Source organism: Perissodus microlepis, chromosome 5 (assembly GCF_051167445.1).
Source record: "Perissodus microlepis isolate ML-2025 ecotype Zambia chromosome 5, ASM5116744v1, whole genome shotgun sequence".
Classification (NCBI taxonomy): Eukaryota; Metazoa; Chordata; class Actinopteri; order Cichliformes; family Cichlidae; genus Perissodus; species Perissodus microlepis.
The window spans coordinates 27,835,217-27,853,631 of NC_140465.1; the positions used below are offsets into that span (position 1 = coordinate 27,835,217).

The window sequence follows — 18,415 nt, forward strand, 5'->3', positions numbered from 1 at the left end:
ACTGTTTCATAGTATTATAAATTATACAGCAGTTAAGAAATTCCACCCTTTTTTAAAAATATCAGTAGTTGTACTGATATTTGATAGTTGTGGGGCGATACCCAGCTACATATTAGTCAGTGTACTTCACGAAAAACAAAAGTTGAAAACACAGAGAAATAAAAGAGTAGCCTTGACTTTAACAAAGAAAGTAGGAGAAGAGAAAGAAAAGAAAGATTACAAGTAAACATAAATACTGACAGGAGATTTTTCTCCCCTCACCTTCATGTTTTATTATGAAATCCCATCTGAAAGCAGAGTAAACACTCTGTGTTCATTACTTCAGTCAGACCTCTGACTCACCTCTATTCCATTTCTGTGAAACCTTCACTTCACTTAGAAGTCTGATAAGAACCACAGGCTGCTCTGTTCTTGTTCCAGTCTACAACATATTGCATCAGCAGTCAGTAAACTGTCCCTCATGTTGGCATGCGTCACTAAATCAAGAGGTCAGTGGGAGCAGCCATTTAGGAGCCGGCGTCAGTGTCCATGTCATCAGCTTCATCCCCCTCTGAGCGGCAGATCTCATCCAATGCCAACTCTACAAGATGTGAAAGATGGCAAAAAAATGTGACAGTTTTAACGTATGAGAACACAAGAGCAATTGGGTAAGGTGTAAATACTGGATGATGTAGCTAGCAGTCATACTAAAATGGTCAAATTGATAATATTAATGACATTCAGACATGATTATGTTTTATTATGAGCAATGCACACTAAGTAGCTCAGACGTGGAAGACAGACAACAAAGAGAATTAGTTTAGATCACTCAAAGAGAAGCAGACCCATAAAGCTGCATCATGCATTAAATATGGAGAAAAAAGAAACAGAAAGCCATCCTGTCATGTTGGGCTCATGAGTATTTGTTTTCTTTTCTTTCTTTTTGTTTTGCACTACAGCAATAGTAAAGTTACATTTAAATATCCAGTGATCCTGGTACATACAGCTAGATTTAAATACTGATGAACAAATAAAAAGCTGTTTAAGTTCGGAGACTCATCAGGATGGCCCCCCAGAACCTGCCTTTGGATGTTATCTGGGCATGTTTAGCTTTGAGGAGACCCCAGGGAAGACCCACAACTTACGGGAGGTTATAAATATATGATGTGACCTGTGAGCACCCAGCAGCTGCAGCAACAGGAGGTGGAAAATGTTGCTGGACAGAAGGTGCTGTTTCTTTCCTTAAGTTTTATTTCTGGCTTTTCTGATATAATACAGGAATAACGGAAGGTGGGAGAGAGAGGCGGAATGACATGCAGCGAATAGTGCGGGGGCAGTTGAATATAGGAGTGCTGCACTAAGGATTTCAGAGTTAAATTTATGGAGCACGTGCTCTACCAGGTGAAATCCAGAAGCACCCCAAACCTCAAGTTTAATACCAGAATAATCACAGATCATCAGGTGGAATTCTAGTATAAAAATGGTTTGACAACACGTACTACCAGAGATGCCTCATCACACAACTGAAGACAGACATGTTGTTATCTAACAGCTAAAATTATCTGTGTGATACATGTAATATTCGAGGTGGTAATTAGTCATATCCAGGAGGGGGTGTGTGAGTAAAAACTCATCATGCTCTTAGCGGTTAAGAGAAAGGAGAGCCAAAGCTCTTCATACAAAATTCAGCTATGTTTGAGTTGGTGTATTCAGGTGTAAACAGTTATCGTGGAACTTAAACATCACATTAAGTCTTCCTAAATAGTTTAAAAGATTAATTCAAGGCTTAGATTCAGTGTGCGTGTTTCTGTGCGTCCGTACCCTCGCTCTCGGTCAGATCCGGGATCTTCCTCAGCGTGTCTCGTACAGCAGGGATCACCTGGTCGTACATGTGCAGCAGCGGCCTGCAGCTCTCGGAGAAGCTGCCATGATGCAGAAGCAACCAATGCAACAGCAGCACACACTCTCTGAGCAGAGAGGCCGCTGAGCTGTGCCACCATGGCAAAGAGGAGCTATAGCATGGCTGCAGAGGTGAGGCAAACCCTGGAACAAGAAGCAATGCAAAGAAACCGTGTTTTTAGAGACAGACTGTCAGAATTATTTATTATTGGGTTTGTATTGTTATTGTCATTTTGATTTTCAGTTGATTCAGTTTAGTTTCAGTTCATTTAAAGAGTGTATTTTCTTATTTCAGTTTCATTTTTATTGTTTGAAATGTTTAGTTTTAGTTTTTTATTAGTTTCAGTGTTTGTTTTAGTCTTTTTTATTATTATGGTAAGTAGGGCATAGATCAGAGGCAAGATTTCAAAATAAATGCAAGTATTACAATAAAAACCTTTCCAAAGCAAGTTGACTCAGATTCTTATAGACATCCAGAACTTCATCCATCAATGGCTCATCAGCAAAGTTGTAACAAAATTGTATCAAAAACTAAGGATAATTCCGTTATATTTTTATTTTATTTTATGTAGTTTTCCAAGTTCCAAACCTGCTATCCTTAGTTTTAAAAATTTCCAAGGTCTAGTTTACTTCAGTTAATTAATTTTTTTTTTTTTACATATTATTTTATAATAGTTTTTAACTATAGTAACCTTTCAGACCATTGTGTTACTGACATTTCATGCTTTCAACCTGAAATATGACCAACCTGTTGGGTCTGTTTGCTCCTGAGAACCACACAGATCTAACCACTGACGATGGAAAACAATCACTGCTGTCTGAACCAGCTGTGAAGGAATCAAACACAAATGCATAAAGATGCAACACTCGTCACTCTTCACAGGGACACAACATCGTTTCACACAGTTACCTCAGTATAACACTGACAGCTGCTCCGCTGGTTGGTAGCCCAGCTCTCTGATCTCTGAGTCATCAGTCTGCTCAACAAACAAACCACCTGACACACACAAAAAACCCCACTGATTATTAACGCAGACATATCGTAAATTCTCAAATAAAAGCAGTTCATGTGTTCACAATAACAGCATTCCCAGAACGATTAAACAGTGTATTAAATGCATTGCTTAAAGTTAAAAACTAGAAGAGGGAAAAGATTGTTTAAATCAATGCAATTGATAATTAGTAACATTAAATAAATGAATACAAAATTTTTAAAAAAATCAACGAAGCACTTTGGGAGAAATGTATTGTGCAAATGTAAAGTGCAAAAGAAAGAAACACGATGCAAAGAGGATAAACAGTCATAGAGAACAAAGAGGATGAGCACATTGGCGTTCTTTTTGTTTTTTTGTTTTTTTAATAAATGCATCCTCAGGGTTTAAACACTAAATTTCAAATAAACCATGAAATAATTAGTGACCGATATTTTTTCATATACATTTTGATGGCCTTTTTTAAGATTAAGAAGCATGACTCAGGGTGTATTTTAAACTTCAGGGCTTCGCGTGGCCTGTATATTCTCATCCTCCCATTCTAACTTCATCTGGCCTGATCATCATTTCAGCTGCCAACAACTACAGACATCTTACAGTTTGTTTTAGCATTCTTAGACAAGATCCCATCTGAACATGTGGCTCAAAGCATGGCTACCACTTATAGTTTAAATATATATATATGTCTGATTCAGAGAATTTAGACTACAAAGCCACAGAGTTGTTGGAGGGAGATAGAGGAGCCCAGACTAACACAAAAAGGATTTTTCTTCTTCCCAGTTTGGATATTCAGAGCACACACAAATCCTGGCTTCAGATGCAGCTGATACACATTAAACAGAATACTGTACAAGTCAGTACACCTTTACAGTGTGTGTGCACTACCTGGAGGTCTAGCTGAATCCAGTTTGTGTGTGCTGTGTGGTTGTCTGGTCTTGTCCTGATGAACTGAAACAACTTCAAGAAAACACAGGGATCTAAAAGAAAAAGAATAAAAACTGCAATTGATTTATTCTGCTTCACACAGAAACTTCAATAACTTTGTGATTTTTTGAGCTGAAATAAAGATACATAAAAGCATAACAGCACACAATAAAATGTCATCATCAGAAACATAAGAGGTGGAAACATGGCACTGAAATCTATGGAAGGATTCACTTAGATAGAAATAAATAGTTCTGAGACTTGCTTCTTGTAGGACTTTGGTCGAGCATATAAATGATATTAAACTTCAGACAAGGTAAAGTGCTGCAGAGGGGGCAGCCTCACCATGCTGAGAGCATAGCTTCTTCGCCAGTGCTTCATGGTCAGACATCGATGTGAGGATGGACACACACTGTGAAACTGTCTGGAACCGGCTGTCCACTGACACACACGTACACACCACTGGCATCACACACTCTAACCTGTGAGAGGGAGGAATGATGCACACATGACTAACAGAGATTCATACATTTCTAGGTTTACACATATATTGAGGCCTATATAAAAATCTTGAACATGGTTACGCACATCTAAAAATGAAGAAATTCATCATAAGCATCTTTCACATAAAATTAATAAACTATAGAAAACAAACATAATCTAGAAATTGCAGCTCTGAATCTCTTTTTGATTAAACTATAATTTTGGACTCTTGGACCCCTGTTGGTTTGGATGTTTCACAGACAGGATTTTTGAGGTTAATATCACAATGAAAAACTGATATTACCAGTAAAATTCACATTGTTGAAACTGTCAGGAGTCATGTTGTTAACAAATGCATTTAATGATTTTTTTATGCTGAATAATGATCATCATTACTTTCCAGCACCTTCATCCAGGTCTTGAATGAGTTGTTGTGATTTCAGACTTGGTATGAAATGATAAAAGGAAAATGAAATTCCTGACACCATCTGGAGTTTTCCAGTTTAAAAGCTGGCCCCTGTGCAGAATAACTGTGGGATGAGTTTCACCATTTTCCAGAAACGTATACAACTGATGGTAATGAAGTTTATATTTACATTTCATCACATTTCTACTTTTAGTAAGATGACCACATTGACCATGAATCACCGCAGGTAGTTTACACTAAGATGTTACGCAAGTACTGTGAGTTAGTGGAAATTCAAACAACCCTATCACTCATCACTCCTCTGCCTGCAGCACTATTCCAAGCAACTGCAGTTGTATCATATTCATGTGTATGTATGATCCTGCAGACTTTGCACAATATATAGAAGAACCCATTAATATCAAGCATTAAAATGGAGTTTCTGGTCACTTTCTCTCTTCTTTGCAGTACTGACAAACTTGAGAAACATAAACAAACATAATTTTTTCTTTGTTTCTTTTTCTCTTTATGTTTTCTTCAAAATCATGAAGAGGTCCTCCAAAAGACAAAAGCAACCGTCATGGGATCTGCGCATGTCTATACCAAGTAAGTAACAGGCGAAGTTTCACTTCCACATTACTTTTTAATATTATATTATTTAATGAATTGCTTACATTCTTTTGGTTTCCATATTGCTAAACTATACTAAACAAATGTGTTGCTACAGAATAAGATCTCTTAACCATCAGATTTCAATTAAAAATTTTGTGTACCTGTCAACATGTTTGTCTGGCGTTCTCTCAATTAAGACACACAGAGTCTTCATGGCATTGAGGGAAATCGCCTCAATCTGTGGGCTGCTTCCACCGGGCCACGGATCACACAACCGCAGCAGTGACTGTAACAAAGTGTTCTGAGAGCAGAGGTCCACTCCATCCGCCTAAAACAAGAGCGAGGATGAAATTACATCATATAAATCTTATTCTCTGTTCTGGTCAAGACAATGAGGGAAAGTTAATAATGTTTAATATAGCACAACAAAGTGAACAGTAATTCCCTCAGTACCTTACGGTCGATGGCTCTGCTCTGACTCTCCTTTGACAACACAGCCTCCACCACCTGAGGACCACGTAAAATGTCATTACTGCACAACTGAACAGCATTACAATTCATTTGGATAACACTTTACTGATAAAGGTGTGCTATGTTTTTTTTTTCAAGTCTGAAAAATATTGCAGCAGCCGTCTGAAACTTTATTATTTTTCTGGTATTGTTCTGTTATGCACATAATGTCACAGTAATAATAATAATATAGTTCATGCTCATATTAAACAAGGACAAAGTTTCAAATTAAAATGTCAGCGTATGTAGATGTAACCCCTGTGACCCCAAAGTTCAGGCTTCAGACAGCTCTAAATACTCAGGTTCTGGAGGTTTTTTCTACTCTTCTGTTTTCTCATATTGTTGGATTCATGTAAAATAATACAGATGTTTTCTTTATATTATTGTAGGGTATTTACCTTACAATATAAAGTGCCTCGAGGCAACTGTTGTTGCGATTTGGCGCTATGTAAATAAAACTGAACTGATTTGAGTATGATGTCAATAAGGCCAATAACAAGATCACTAATTACCCATGCCATTGCCATAGGGCAAAAGGCAGGGTACCTAATGGTAATTAATTAATAAGCCATTAATTAGTGAGTGCTAAAGTCAGATTAATTTTTCAACCAAAAAAATATCCAATGAAGCCAAGGCTGTTTTAGACTAATAAAGAGTATTTAGAAATCTGAATCATGCAAAGCTACTATTGTGAAAAACAATATGGAGTTGTGACGAAGATCAGGAAAAAAACTCCCGACATTCACCATGCGGTTTGCAATTTGTATATTTGAGCCACCATTACACATTGTTACTATACTGTTGTTCTTGTGTCCTCACCTCATCACTGTGGACAAGCACGAGACAAAGGAGCCTCAGAGCAGCTAGGCCAATGTCCTCCACGTTAAACCCACATAAACGAGCCTCCTCCAGTCTTCCCAGCCCAGCAGAAGCTGCAGCAGTGCGGCCTGCTGGAAGTGTATTGGCAGCTGAAGAGTCTAAACCACTGCTGCTAGTGGAGGAGGAGCGGAGCGAGTCCAAAGACTGGCATAGCTGAGACAGGTGAAGGTCCAACAGAGAGAGGAGGAGGACACCTCCAGGACACGACCTATTTACATACACAATTTTTATTTTATTTTTTTCCATTTTTCTATCCAAATCTTTTAACCTACAACCAGTGGGTTATTTTCCATGAAGATATTTTTCTCGTTCTGACTTAAACCATTCATCCTTAAAAAATGAATCTGCCCTGTATTCGCCTTTCTCAATAGCCATCTAATGACTGATATGTCTATCAGCAAGGCAGTAGCTGTCATGCTGTTTTCACTCCTTTAGCTGCCGTTGTTTTTAAAGAGTTTGTCTCCATAATTCTATGTTAAAGAGGAGAGTACATGCAGGACACCTGTCTATCGCAGGGCTAACACATAGAGACAGACAACCATTCACACTCACATTTACACCTATGGGCAATTTAGAATCACCAATTAACCCAACCACACTAAGTGCAAGTCTTCGGACTGTGGGAGGAAGCCGGAGTACCTAGGGAGAAACCACGCAAACACGGGGAAAACATGCAAACTCCACGTCTGTGAAATTTTTTTTTTTTATTATACTGGTGCTTTAAAACCAATTATAAAAACAACATAACACTCCATATAAATATATGGTCCTTGTAGCAATGCCCACAAAGTTTCTCACCAATGACAAAATAAGTTAACATAACCACCAGGACTCTACAACTCTATGTAGCTTTTATTGCTTTTTAAAAAATGGTTAGTAGTTAATAAAAATGTATTTTTACACCAAGAAGTTAAAATGTTAGCAATGTAAATGGACAATTACACTGCAGAAGTGATATGCCTCAACTCACTGACTTTGGAAGCTGCCATTTCCTGATTCTGCATTTTATATAGATTCCATAAAATATTTTAAAGCAATAATGAATAAAAGTATCAGGTATTTCACCACATATCTTGAAAAAAAAAAAAACCTATCAAATTTAATTAAAAAAAATGAAACACTCTCTTGATGTGCTCAAAAAATATCAAAGTAATCTATATACAGAGATCCTGCAGAGCCAAGGACAGAATTCATGTACGATATGGGGAGAATTTTCAGCATATTACATTAGACCATTTAATCTGCTTTTACACTGTTTATCCACAAGAGGACTCTGCTGTCTATAGATAAGAAAGTGTATGCTGTTCTTCTGCACTTTGCAAAGAGAGACTTTTTATTGTTTCAACTGAACGGCATCGAGGTCAGTCATCCTACCTGTTTTTGCTGCTGGCTGCAGATGCCGGTTGGCTCTGACTCAGCATGTTGAGTCCAGTTACAGCCAGACTCTGGACAGGATTAAGAGCAGCTCTGGGAGCTCCAGCTCCACTGACACCAGCTGCAGCATCAGAGTTGAGCAGAAAACCTGCTGACAGCCGACTGAACACATAAGCAACACACAACATCAGCACATCAGTTAGTCTTACAACTTCATTTAGGTTTGAGAAGTATGATTAGTGATACAATCAATGCTACGGCTGTTTTTGAAACACTATTAGAGTAAAGTCAATGCTATAAAGTTTTGTATATTGTATGAAAAAGTTCTGTTTTTGAGGATTTGGCAACAGCATGTGGTGACTGATTATCCAAATTTGAAGTCTGGGAGCTTGTTGAAGTCAGTTTCAACAAACAACAACATCAACAACAAAAGAAACCCACAATATGTTTGTTCCTAAAGTTGGATAAATTAATTTATTGATATACTTCATTTAAGCTGTTATCACATAAAATTTATTCTATCATCACAAATGTTAAACCTTTCTTTCTACTTTGCCAGTAACTATTACAGCACTGCTCTATACATATTACACTACATGTTACTGCTCAGGCTGTCAAGATTAAAGTGCAAGGTGTTTACCTGGATGTCAGGTGAATGTCAGTCAGACTCATAGACAGCAAATGAGAGAGCCCGAGGCTGCTGGGAGAAAGAGGCTGCTGCAGCAATAACCCCAGCAGGATGCCACCTGGTTGGAGGATGACACAGAATAACAGACACAGATTTTAATCAGATTAATACTCACTCATGTGATTGTTGGGGTTTTCTCTTATCTTTGTATTATTGTAAGGTAAAGCGCCTTGAGGCAACCTTTGTTGTGATTTGGCGCAATATAGATAAAAGAAAATAGAATTGAACATATACCAATAAACGTTTACATCAGTTCCTTTACAGATTCTGACGGCAGCTGATAACAGTCTGCATATGTGGTGGAACATTTATTGAAGCTGTGTGCTGTTACTGTTTCTGACCCATTCCGTGTATATTCTGATGACCCTACATCAAGTGAGCATCAGAAAACAAATAGCTGGCAGAATGCTGCATAGATGGTGGCGAACCTCACAGAAATGAAGGAACTGTTAGGAGGGTACAGGAATTTATACCTTCCACAGTACAAGAAAAATCGCATGGCAATGAGGTCCCAGATGCAGAGTCACTTTTGTGTATTATGTCATGCTTTATGAAAACAACCTACATGTAACCTATTTCAAATTCTGATACATACATGAGCTGGATCACAATCAGGCAGACATTGTGTAGCCTGACTGTAGCATAAGGGTGTACAGGCTATTTTCTGACAGACTGTGTGTGGGAAACAGAACTAGCTACAAACAACTCAACTGTGTAAGGTCAGGAAGGTTTAATATTTCTTTCAGCTGTTCAGTAAAATCTCTAAAAATCCTAAAATTTCCTGGTAGCTTTAAAATATGAAATCTTTCAGGAACCCTTTGAAGGCACACTGCAGGGGGACTGACCTCTGTGCTGCAGATGAGACGGTCTGACAGACAGGAAGGGGTCTGGTCGAGACACATCACTAGATTTGCTGCTGGATGCTCCTCTCTCTGCTGCAACATATACATAGATATAGACAGGCAGAGTTTAACCACGAGCAGATAATTTTTGTCTTTGTAAATATATTACTCCTACTACTGCCCCTATATTTTTCATGACATCAGCGTTGTCATACAACCCACCATCTCTCCGTGCCTTCACTGGTGTCACTCTGGATGATACCTGGGCTCCAAACATCTCCTTGGTGATGAAACCATTTCCTATTGGAGAGGATGAGCTGCTGCTTCCATGATTCAGGATTTTAGGACTGTGGGGAGAAAGAAAAAGAAAAAGAAAAAAACAGTAATAATTGTGACCTCTAACTCTGTTGGCTGTATTAGAACTTGACTGAAGAGTGGAATTGACTCAGTTATCTGGACTCTACATGATGAAATGTGGCATTAAAACATTCAAAGCTATTACCTATCACGTTTTCCAGTTTTCCTGTCATATACAGTATACATTCTTACAACGGCAGCTTCCCGTTTTTTGTAGTCAAAGTTGTAAATAATGAAGTCTGAGTATGTATAAGTAATCCCTATGAGTTAAAAGCTGAGGATGACATTCCTGGTTCAGCAAAGCTTAAATCTGTTCCAGGAAGCACCCTGGACCCAGTGCAGGTGGTGGGAGACAGAACGACTCTGGCCAAAATAACATCTCTGATGGACAGAGTCTCCCACCCCATGCATGTAAATGTTGCTGAACTGTAGAGCTCCTTCAGTGACAGACTGCTGAATCCTAGATGCGTGAAGGAGCGTTTCCGCAGGTCCTTTCTCCCTGCAGCTGTCAGACTGTACAACCAAAACTGCTCCCAACAAACATAGATGTTTACATCAGCGCTGTAATTTGCACTAATCAACAGAACTACTACTGTTACAACTTGCACATTACATACACACTATCTATCTATATACACATATACACGTATATATACACACATACATACATATATACACATATACATATACATATACACATATACATATATATATATATACACATATACACACACACACACACACACGTATATACATATATATGTGTGTGTGTGTGTGTGTATGTTTCTGTTCTGTCCTGTTTGTATGTGTGCTTTTATTCTGCTGCTGTTACAACCAGATTTCCCCTTGTGGGACAAGTAAAGGATTATTCTAAGGCATATCTATTCATGTTAAACTCTCCCTTTAAAGTAAAATAGTAAAAGCAGAAAGCTGACAGCAATAAACAGAATTTTGCTAAATGTTTACAAAAATAAAACGGTAAAAGATTAAAAATGTTAAGACAATCTAAACCCCTAAGTAACAAAGTATTTGATTATCAGCTCTGCTGATAATGTTGAGGATGGCTGACCTGTTCCTAGGCAGCGGAGAGGCTGTTTTGTTTTTGTCTGAAGTGTGCAGTTTGGTCTTCATCTCATTGATCTCTGCTTCTTTAAACTGCAGTTCAGACTGCAGAGACTGAACCTGTGCACAGAAAACATGCCAGTGTCACATTATTCCAAAGGATCATAAGCACCATATGCTCTATGCTTATGTGTTTTTACTGCCTCACCTTCCTGTTAAGCTCCTTTTCCCTTTCACTATACTCTTTCTGTCTCTGAGTGTCCAGTAGGGTCTGATTCTGTCTCTGAGCCTCCTTCTCCTGTTGAGCTGCTTTTAGAGAGTCCCTCAGGACCCGGATCTCCCCGCTCTTCAACACAATCTCCTCTTCCACCTCCTTCAGCTAATAACATACACAAAACACACTTATCTAAATAAACAAAAAAACGCAGAAATCCTGCTTTGTAAGACATTTGCTCAGGTACTGATGAAAATAGATACATACATCTAACGTTCTAGTACAGATATCCAAATTTGAACCAAGGCTTTATTGTATACTTCCATGTTATGGAGAGAAACTAGAAATGGCATAGAGTCTCAGGTTTGTTAAGGAGTATAGACATTATAAAGTTAAAATACTATAATAATTTTCACAAAATATTAAAGCTACGTGAGAGGAAAAAAATGAAGGAAGGAAAATTTGCAGCCTCCACTTTCTTAAAAAAAAAATCAGGACCTTTTGGATGTTGTACTTTTGGACAGTCTCCATTTTAAAAGAGCCTCACCTTCCTCTTCAGCTCTGCATGCTGAGCCTCCAGGAGACCGTAGGAGTCCTCTCTGTCTGACCCAAACTGCTGCTGCCTGTTACCTGAACAGCAACAGCTTTATCAATGTGTTCAGTACAAAAATCGACTGTATTAACACTTTGATAATGAATTTTCTATTTGCATGTTAAAGGACTTTACAAAAACTTTTCAAATACAAACCGATTAGCTACACACTAATTTTTTCAAAGGTCTTTTTCAAAATGTAAAGAAACACATGAGAAGATATTTTGTTTTCTTATCTTCCTGTTTACAAGCAAAGATCGATGATTTTACTCATATTTGAGCTCTTGATTGGATTAATTAGCAGGTCCATATCAAATGTTTTATTTATAACTTTTAGCCATTCATCTGTTTTTGATGGTTCTCCTGACTCCTTCACAAACATCACATTTTGTCATCTATTGTTATATCATCTTGTCTATCTATACACACGACTGTACTTGTGAATCCTGTCTCTGAAAGGACAAAACACCATAAACTGTGCCCACGTTTCAAATGCCCACTGGCTTTTGGTTACATAGAGGAGCAGATTCTGTGCCAGATGAAGGTCCAAAACACTTTTCTTAACGTGATAAAGAAAAAATAACAGGAACAGATGAGATGGAATTCACACCTTTTCAATTCTGGACTGGGAAGATAAAATTGCATGTGGTTTATCGTGTTAAATAACTGTCGTTAAAAAGAATACTACCCTCACAGGAACTGTGTAGACATAAGCATAATTCTTTTTTGAACACTGACAGTGATATATTCATTCTCCATCTCGTATATTAAATTAGTTGTTATGATATTTCAAGAAATACTACAACAGGTTAGGGGTTTTTTTTTTATAGAAGGAAGACACTGAAAGGGTACTTTAATGTGCTGCTTGCATGAATATCAAAAAATAATTGAATTTGCTTCAGCTATTCCTAAAGGCAGCTCCCTGAGTTTTAGATAAAAGAATGAAATGTGACATTTAACACATGTAGGACAGTTATTACACTGGTTTCCACGTAATTTTAGAACAGATTTTAAAATCTGAATGCTTGCTCTTAAAGATCCTGCACATCTTCATCTTCATGAACTATGAACCAGCTCCACCACTTGGGTTATTTTCCAGGTGTCTTCTACTACTACTACTGAAGACATAATAACCTTTGTGCTACTGCAATAACCTACAAAATCCTAATAATGGTGTGCCACCATTATCAGTATGTGTTTAGCAGTGCCTTTCAGAAATCCAGTTACTTATCAATTAATTTCTTTTTGCTTATTGCTCTATTTTTACTTTGGGAGTTTTATCAGATTTCCAAGGCTACCATGATTCGTATTTCTTATTTCTACTTGTTTTAAAGGCTTAACTTATTATTTTTTCATCTATTGCTGTTTTTATTGCCTTGTTGGTGAGTGCAATTTGTAAAGATTTTATTTATTCACTTGCTCAAGCCCATCTATGAACTAACCAAAATTGTATCAAATTACATTTTCCATATAGTTTTGTGGCTGCAAAACTGTAATATGGACTTTTTTATGCAGCTCATTTTGCTTCTACAATGAAAGTGCTACATATTTTTTTTTCCAGAGAGCTACATAAATATTTTTTCTTGCTTGCAATTTTCATTTAAATCAATTTAAATCAATGGTAGACTAGAAAGATGGAAATCAATCTATTCAATGATTAATGCACACGATGAAAAGGAATTAAGCATACTGGAATGTAATTGCCGGTGGAATTAACATTCCACAGCATATTTAAATGTTTAATAATTCTTCTTCTCCTCTTTGCTGCTTCCTTTAGAGTTTACCCTAACAGATAACTTTCTTCCATCTCAAACCATCCTTAGCATCCTCCTCTTTTACACCAGCCCTCTGCCCGTCCTCCTTCACTATATCCACAAAACTTCTCTGTGGTCTCTCTCATTTCCCCTGCCTGGAAGACCCATCTTCAACATCCTTTGTCCCATATATCCACACTTCCTCCTCTGCACACATCCAAACCTTGTTAACCTTGCCTCTCTAACTTTGTCTCCAAACAACTCCACCTGAGCTGCACCTCTGATTTACTCATTTCCAACCTTGTCTATTTTTGTCACTCCCAACGAAATCCTCAACATCTTCCACTGACACCTCTAGCATCTCCTGTCTATTTATCAGTTTCCAAACCCTGCCATCTTGTAAACCTTCTATTTCACTCCCGTTCTGATCCTTCTGTTACAAATCACATCTGAAACTCATGTCCGCTCACTCCACCCTTCCTGCACTCTCTACTTCACCTCTCTTGTGCACCTTCATTGTTTTGAATGACTGACACGAGTTATTTAAAATCACCCACCTTCACCTTTGCACCTGTCTTCCTTTAATTCACACACATAATGCTCTGGTGTTTAATTAAGGGCATCTTTTTACATAAATAATGTTAATAATAGTGTAGATTAAAAAAATACAAAATAAATACTCACCCAATGGTTCTCTACTTGGTATCCCCGCATTCTCTCTGTGGCTACTGTTTAAAGAAAATGCATTTTCTCCGCTATGATTAGATGTGGTTTTGTTCACAGGTTTGTTCTGCCCAAAGGAGGATGGCCAGGATGACCCGCGGGCTGGCTGAGTCGTTTTGGATCCTGTCCCTGGCTCTACACCTTCCGAAGCCGACGTGATGGCTTGCGAGGCGATATCATCGATTTCATCTAAGACTTCCTGGGTGAATTCTTCATCATCTCCAAAAGGGTCATCAAAAGCCACTGCTGTCACTACATCCTTGTTCAGGCCACGGAGACGCTTTGTTGGGGGACAGTTCATGCTGCATGGGGGGAACATATCATTAGCATTTGTGAGTAATTCTCATGTATGCATATTCACAAACACTAAGACTAGGCGACTGTGTGGGTCTCTTAGGAATAACTAGTATAACTGAAGATAACTATTTTAATCAAACCCGTACTTTGTGATAAAGACTGATTCGTTTAATCGCTTCAAGACTACCCCTGAAATAACTTAGTTAGGTACAGCATCAGCTAATAACTTATTAAGCAAAGTCACGTTCAGGAATTGAAAAAAAACTCAGGCTAATGTGACTGAAGCAAAAAAAAAAAAAACCCCAAAACGCATGTTTCTTATTTTAACAAACCTAGCTTAACTACATGCATGAACACGTACAAGTTTCTTCTGACTTTATTGCGTTACCTTGCCTCTGGCTTCTCTGGCTGTCGCTGCTGTCAGCTAAGCTAGCAAAAACTAGCCGTGATTTCCAATGGGAAGTTAGCCTGCTAAGCTACAAAACCTCATTCAGTCAAAACAATATTTGGATTTATTGATTAAAAAGACATAGAGAGTGTCTTAAATAGAACTCCTTTACACGGCGCCCATGAATTAAACTGTGAAATGCTGTATAATATGGTACAACAGCACATAAACAACACCAAACTAAAGTTGACAAGACAGAAGTGTGTCGTTCATCCCGCTCCGGTGTGCCTGATAATGTGACCAATCATAGTACTGCTTTCGCTGTTCGGCCAATCATTGACACCGAATTCCTAAACTGGGTCTTTTACAGGTACCCGTTTGAGACAAACTATACTAAACGCGCAAATTGGTATCCTTAAAGGAGTAGCTACGCATAATAGTTACTGATCTTGTTAAGGGTGAAGTCATGACTGAAGCTTTCCTTAGAACACTGTTTGGAAATAAGGGAAATACCTTTATTATATAGCCCAGCATGTTTTTTCTTCGCCCACGTGTGTGTGTGTGTGTATGTGTGCGCGCGCGCGTCTGAATTGGGGCAGGGGCAGAGACTATTTGGGCTATTTCTTACGTGTAGTACCTTCTTGAAGTGTCTGGTGGTTCCATGGCAACCACATAGTGATTAAAAAAATCCGTTATCCTGTGTCCAATATCACTGCCTTATTCTCTACATAACATTAAACCAATATTCTTCATCCGCAGTGGAAATTAACATGGGTGTAGTAAGAAAATGAAATTTAATTCATTAAACTGTGCCCTTGTAACACCCACCACGTTGGCGTGTATAATCTGACATCACCTGCCAGTTTTGTATCCACATCCTATGAATCCCTACATGTACGCTCTCTTCATATAGAAGCTTCTTGTGGCTTCTCAGCAACAGCAAGTGTGCTTTCCATTTTTAGACACAGACAGGTTTGCGTGTCGCAGCTGAGGCTCTACTGTGTGTGCGTGTATGTCTAACACTGACACATGCTCACTCTACCGCTGCCTCTCTTTCTTTTTCCGCCTCCGTACTTCAGTACAGAAATGGCAGAGCTCAACGACAGGCATCCAGATGCACCCTTCAGCCTTATGAGCAGCAGCACCATGACACGCGCACACACGCGCAATCATCACCAACATCTGCACTAGCACAGTGATGCCAGTAACACCAGCATTCAGCACCACTGCAGGTCTCATCTGCACAGATTATTCTCTTCACGTTTTAAAAAGACAATTGAGTAAATTAAGAAAGCAACATAAATACACTCTCTCACACACAAACACATATATTTGGCAGGGAAGCTGGTTACCATAACAACCAAACAGTCAAAGCTGAGAGTGAATCAGATGAAATGAAGCCCACATACAGTACATGTACATGTGACTGCAGAGCAGAAGAGTAACCCTGTGTGTTTTCTTTCCTCTTTTACAACATCCTCTCAAAATCCAGGTGTTTGTTCTGCTCACCTTATGGTGGTTTGTATGTACATTCCTTGCAATGCACCCAACACATCTAAGGTATGAGTACCATCTTCCAAGAGTGAGACAATGCAATACATTTAATTAAGCATTAAGTAAGGTAAACCCACCTTATTCACTGTCATGCCTGTCAGGTTTTCTGTTCTGCACTGCACACGTGCGATTCACTGCTTGCTTTGTGACATTCAGACGTGGGTGACATTTAAAGAAAGAGCTGAAGGTGCGTGTAAAATTGGGCACTTTGATGAAAGGGGAGGTAGAGAACATAGAAGGAGAGACCAACAGTGTATGTTTTCGTTCTCACTCATTCTGCATCACTAATGGATTTTACAACTTTGCCACTTAAGACATAATTGATGACGATCCTCATGAGTGTGAGGGACACGCTGTTGACTTCTCACAGATTCAGCTGCATCATTGAACTTTATTATAGCACACACTTTGAGTAATATGACAGTCAATTTGGGTTCTGTTTTACTCCTTCTTGTCACTTTCTGCATACAATGTGCTTTGCTAAATATTCATTTGTCTGTATGCAACTGTATGACTAGTTCCTTTAGGGTTTTCTCACCAGTTTCACGGTTTGTTAAAATTATTTTATTTTCATTGTGCATCAGAGATGAAGCCTGAGATAATAAACTAAAACTCTGTAGAAAGAGGAACAAAATATAAGCAACACATTATTCTGATATTTATTTTAATTAAGATTTTTAAGGTGTGTACATTTACTGTAATAAAGCTGCTGCTGTGATTGCAGTAAAAGTGACTGAAGACTGACATGTTAAGTTGCTATCAGATTAAAGGGGTTCATGTGTGAAAGGCACTATTACACAAAATACAGTAAACATAGAGAAAATCAATTTCTCAGTTGTCACTGTGTAACCGTGTTTTAATAATTTGTGTTAAAGCAAGAGCTGAAAAGGGTTTTCTAATGGCTGCTGAGATCATATTAAGGTAAAAGACAGATGTCTGAGGTGCATGGATCATTAGGTGGTGAGGTTGCTGACTTCTAAAAAAGTCAGCAACCTCACCACCTAATGATCCAGTTAGATGACAGAAAAAAAAGCACCGGACTGTTTCCGTGCTGCAATGCAGAGATAGCTTGTTCCAGTATGATCATACAGTAATGGCACCATAATAAATTAATTCCTCAATATTTTGGATGGCATACTAATATTTACAGTTCATGTTTAAGCAAAGATGCATGCCTAAAAGAGCAAAGCAACAGTGCACTGTACTCTTGTTTTATATCTTTTAAAGTCAACTCACCACATTTTTTTATAAAGAGCGTTTTCAGATATATTCAATTTGTGAATGTAAATTCTTTCAGTGGTCTGTAAATTCAGATGGTTATAGATCTGTTGAATATTTTGTTCAATGATCTTTACAAGTAACAGAAGTACACAAACAAAGAAGTCCTGCCACTAGTTATTGCTTCAATGTTAATTATGATCAACCTACATCTAATAATTGGCCATGTACCACAGGCCTTCAACCTTCAGAATCCAAAACATTGCAGCAAGAGTACTGACAGGGACTAGAAATAAAGAGCATATTTCTCCTATATTGACTTCTCTTCAATGGCTCCCTGTGAAATCCAGGATCAAATTCAAAATCCTGCTCCTCACGTATAAGGTCTTGAATAATCAGGCCCCATCTTATCTTAATGACCTTATGGTACTGCATCAGAGCACTTCGCTCTCAGATTTCAGGCTTACTTATGGTTCCTAGAGTATTTAAAAGTAGAATGGGAGGCAGAGCCTTGAGCTTTTAGGCCCCTCTTCTGTGGAACCAGCTTCCAGTTTGGATTCAGGAGACAGACACCCTCGCTTTTTTGAAGATTAGGCTTAAAACTTTCGTTTTTCCATATAAAGCATAAAGCCTATAGTTAGTTACACTGCAATAGGTTTATGCTACTG

General features: G+C 38.3%; 1 protein-coding gene across 2 annotated transcripts; it reads right to left on the reverse strand.

Annotated features, from left to right (window-relative positions):
- Window positions 1-233: 233 nt before the first annotated feature.
- On the reverse strand, window positions 234-16,112 carry atrip (ATR interacting protein). 2 transcript variants are annotated; one of them, XM_084929150.1, is made up of 18 exons: window positions 14,976-16,112; window positions 14,252-14,592; window positions 11,769-11,851; window positions 11,216-11,386; window positions 11,015-11,127; window positions 9,811-9,935; window positions 9,592-9,678; window positions 8,699-8,804; window positions 8,059-8,220; window positions 6,625-6,892; window positions 5,749-5,802; window positions 5,457-5,623; window positions 4,140-4,276; window positions 3,756-3,847; window positions 2,789-2,875; window positions 2,627-2,705; window positions 1,801-2,022; window positions 234-580 (listed from the first exon to the last, which is right to left on the reverse strand). In XM_084929150.1, the coding sequence occupies exons 2-18, from the start codon at window positions 14,589-14,591 to the stop codon at window positions 507-509; spliced, it is 2,367 nt and encodes a 788-aa protein (XP_084785276.1). In that variant the 5' UTR covers window position 14,592; window positions 14,976-16,112; the 3' UTR covers window positions 234-506. The 2 variants fall into 2 exon arrangements, with proteins under 2 accessions (XP_084785276.1, XP_084785275.1); XM_084929149.1 differs by having other exon boundaries at window positions 9,592-9,681; window positions 14,976-15,354.
- Window positions 16,113-18,415: the final 2,303 nt, after the last annotated feature.

Coding starts and splice junctions, on each gene's coding strand:
- atrip (XM_084929149.1), bottom strand. CDS start 14,591: ATGAACTGTCCCCCAACAAAGCGTCTCCGTGGCCTGAACAAGGATGTA. Junction 11,387..11,768: donor ATGCAGAGCTGAAGAGGAAG/GTGAGGCTCTTT, acceptor GTATGTTATTAG/CTGAAGGAGGTGGAAGAGGA. Junction 5,624..5,748: donor GCAGAGCCATCGACCGTAAG/GTACTGAGGGAA, acceptor CTCTTGTTTTAG/GCGGATGGAGTGGACCTCTG.